We start from the raw sequence: 1,785 nt of genomic DNA on the forward strand, positions 1-1,785 counted from the left end.
CAAGCACGGTCACGCTTTTATAACGTACAGGTATAATGTATGCACCAGAAGCGTAACAACATGGTGATAAGCCTCGGTGTGAAAAAAAAAAAAAATGTGCCCGGACCCCTGCACTAAACAAAAGTGCATGCACATATACACACACGCACGCACGCACGCGCTTGGATGCACAGTCACTCGAGAAAACTGCTATTGTCGCCGAAACATGTCAGGTAACAAACCAACCTAAAACGATATTGTCTGCTATAAATGAATCAGTCAAGCAGCTGACCTCCGCTCACTGTGCAGTCAAACTGAAAGGAGAGTTACAAAGACGGACTTTTGGATAGTTTAACATTTTTGCTCGACGGCTCATTGGAGAAATCCAAAATAATTTGTACACTATACGACGCCAAATTCAAATACCATATTAGTATACGTCTTTGGTGTATCATTCAACTGTTTTTCCTGTATTTTACAGGAAAAAAATCTTATTCAAAGATCAAAGAAACCTATTAGAACAGTCTGAATAGAAATATACTTTAATATTTGTCCACATTAATTCCAAGATTTTACTCAAGTAAATAGCGTTGTAAAAAATTGTAATGGAAAAACATGATTAATCGTGATCAATTATGTAAAATTTTGCAATTAATTCGTTAAAAAATGTTTTTATATATATATATATATATATATATATATTTATGTCACTTTAAAAGATTGTTCAAGCTTTCTTTACAGTGTATGGCTTTGGGCTCCATAGACTAGCTCTAATTGAGGAATCACTTTTGTTTCCTTGGCAGAAGTCTATTAACTCCTCAACAAGGGAGACCACCCAGGGACCACCAGACACCAGCCCCACCCAAGTGACCAAATTGGCCAGCAAGTAGGAGGATGCAGGGACCCAACTGCAGTCTTGCACTCCTCTCTGCCAACCATCAGGCTCCACTGCCAACTCTAAACCAACCTTAGAAGAGCAAGAGGTCTCCTCTCACCAACGGGGCGGAAGGACAACAGCTAATGATCTGCATCAACTGTCCATCTATCAATCCAACCATCCATCAAAACTGTTTTCAGTTCAAGAATACAAGGCAATAATTGGAACTTGGCATCTTCATCAAGAAATAATGTCCTTTATTTATTTTTTTTTAAACACATTTATTAACGCTTACGTTAACATTTTAGAAAAAAAGAGTCTTGAGGGTTTAAAACTTGCATTGTGAACATAGGACAAGTATATTTGTAGAACTGCATTTAGATCCACCTTCTACATACAAGCTACTGAGACACTGTCAGACTTTAACGGCATTCCCACACATCATGCATTATAATAACAGGCTGACAAGACATGAGATCGCTTTTTAAAGGTAGATTAAAATACTATAGATGATGACAAATTCATGATTTGCATCAGATCTTTCATGTGTCCAGATAAAGTGACAGGAGGTTGACCTTTAGTGCTTCTGGTCTTCATCTGGCTCCCTGAGATCCTGGCTATGTAATTTCTTGCCCGTCATCTCCATCATGACCTGGACCTCTGGATCTATATCCAAGACACTCTTCTTTGCCTCACCTTGTTCATCCTGGAACAGAAAATAAAAAGACCAGATTACATTGATTTGTTTTACTGGTGGCAATTGAAAGGTTTGCAGAGAAGTGTATTCATAAAACGAGCTATTCTTGTGTGGTCGTAAGTGTCTACTATGTGCATACAATGTGTAGAGTGGGTTGCAAAACTATTTGTACACATAAACTAGCACTCAATTTCTCGGCAAAGCACAACGCTGGAATTTACAACAGCGCAAA

General features: G+C 38.3%; 1 protein-coding gene across 1 annotated transcript in view; it reads right to left on the reverse strand.

Moving 5' to 3' along the window:
* Positions 1-1,096: 1,096 nt before the first annotated feature.
* The window catches only part of tmem231 (transmembrane protein 231), a 7,715-nt gene continuing 7,026 nt past the window's right edge, over positions 1,097-1,785 (reverse strand). Inside the window, exons 4-5 of the mRNA XM_088298760.1 lie at positions 1,432-1,447; positions 1,097-1,227 (exon numbers count right to left, since the gene is read on the reverse strand). Coding sequence (XP_088154886.1) covers positions 1,148-1,227; positions 1,432-1,447 — 96 coding nt within the window. The 3' untranslated portion in view covers positions 1,097-1,147. The remainder of the gene's footprint in view (positions 1,228-1,431; positions 1,448-1,785) is intronic.

Source organism: Idiotropiscis lumnitzeri, chromosome 6, assembly GCF_059441095.1.
Source record: "Idiotropiscis lumnitzeri isolate Australia: NSW breed Sydney's pygmy pipehorse chromosome 6, RoL_Ilum_1.0, whole genome shotgun sequence".
In the NCBI taxonomy this organism is placed as follows: domain Eukaryota; kingdom Metazoa; phylum Chordata; class Actinopteri; order Syngnathiformes; family Syngnathidae; genus Idiotropiscis; species Idiotropiscis lumnitzeri.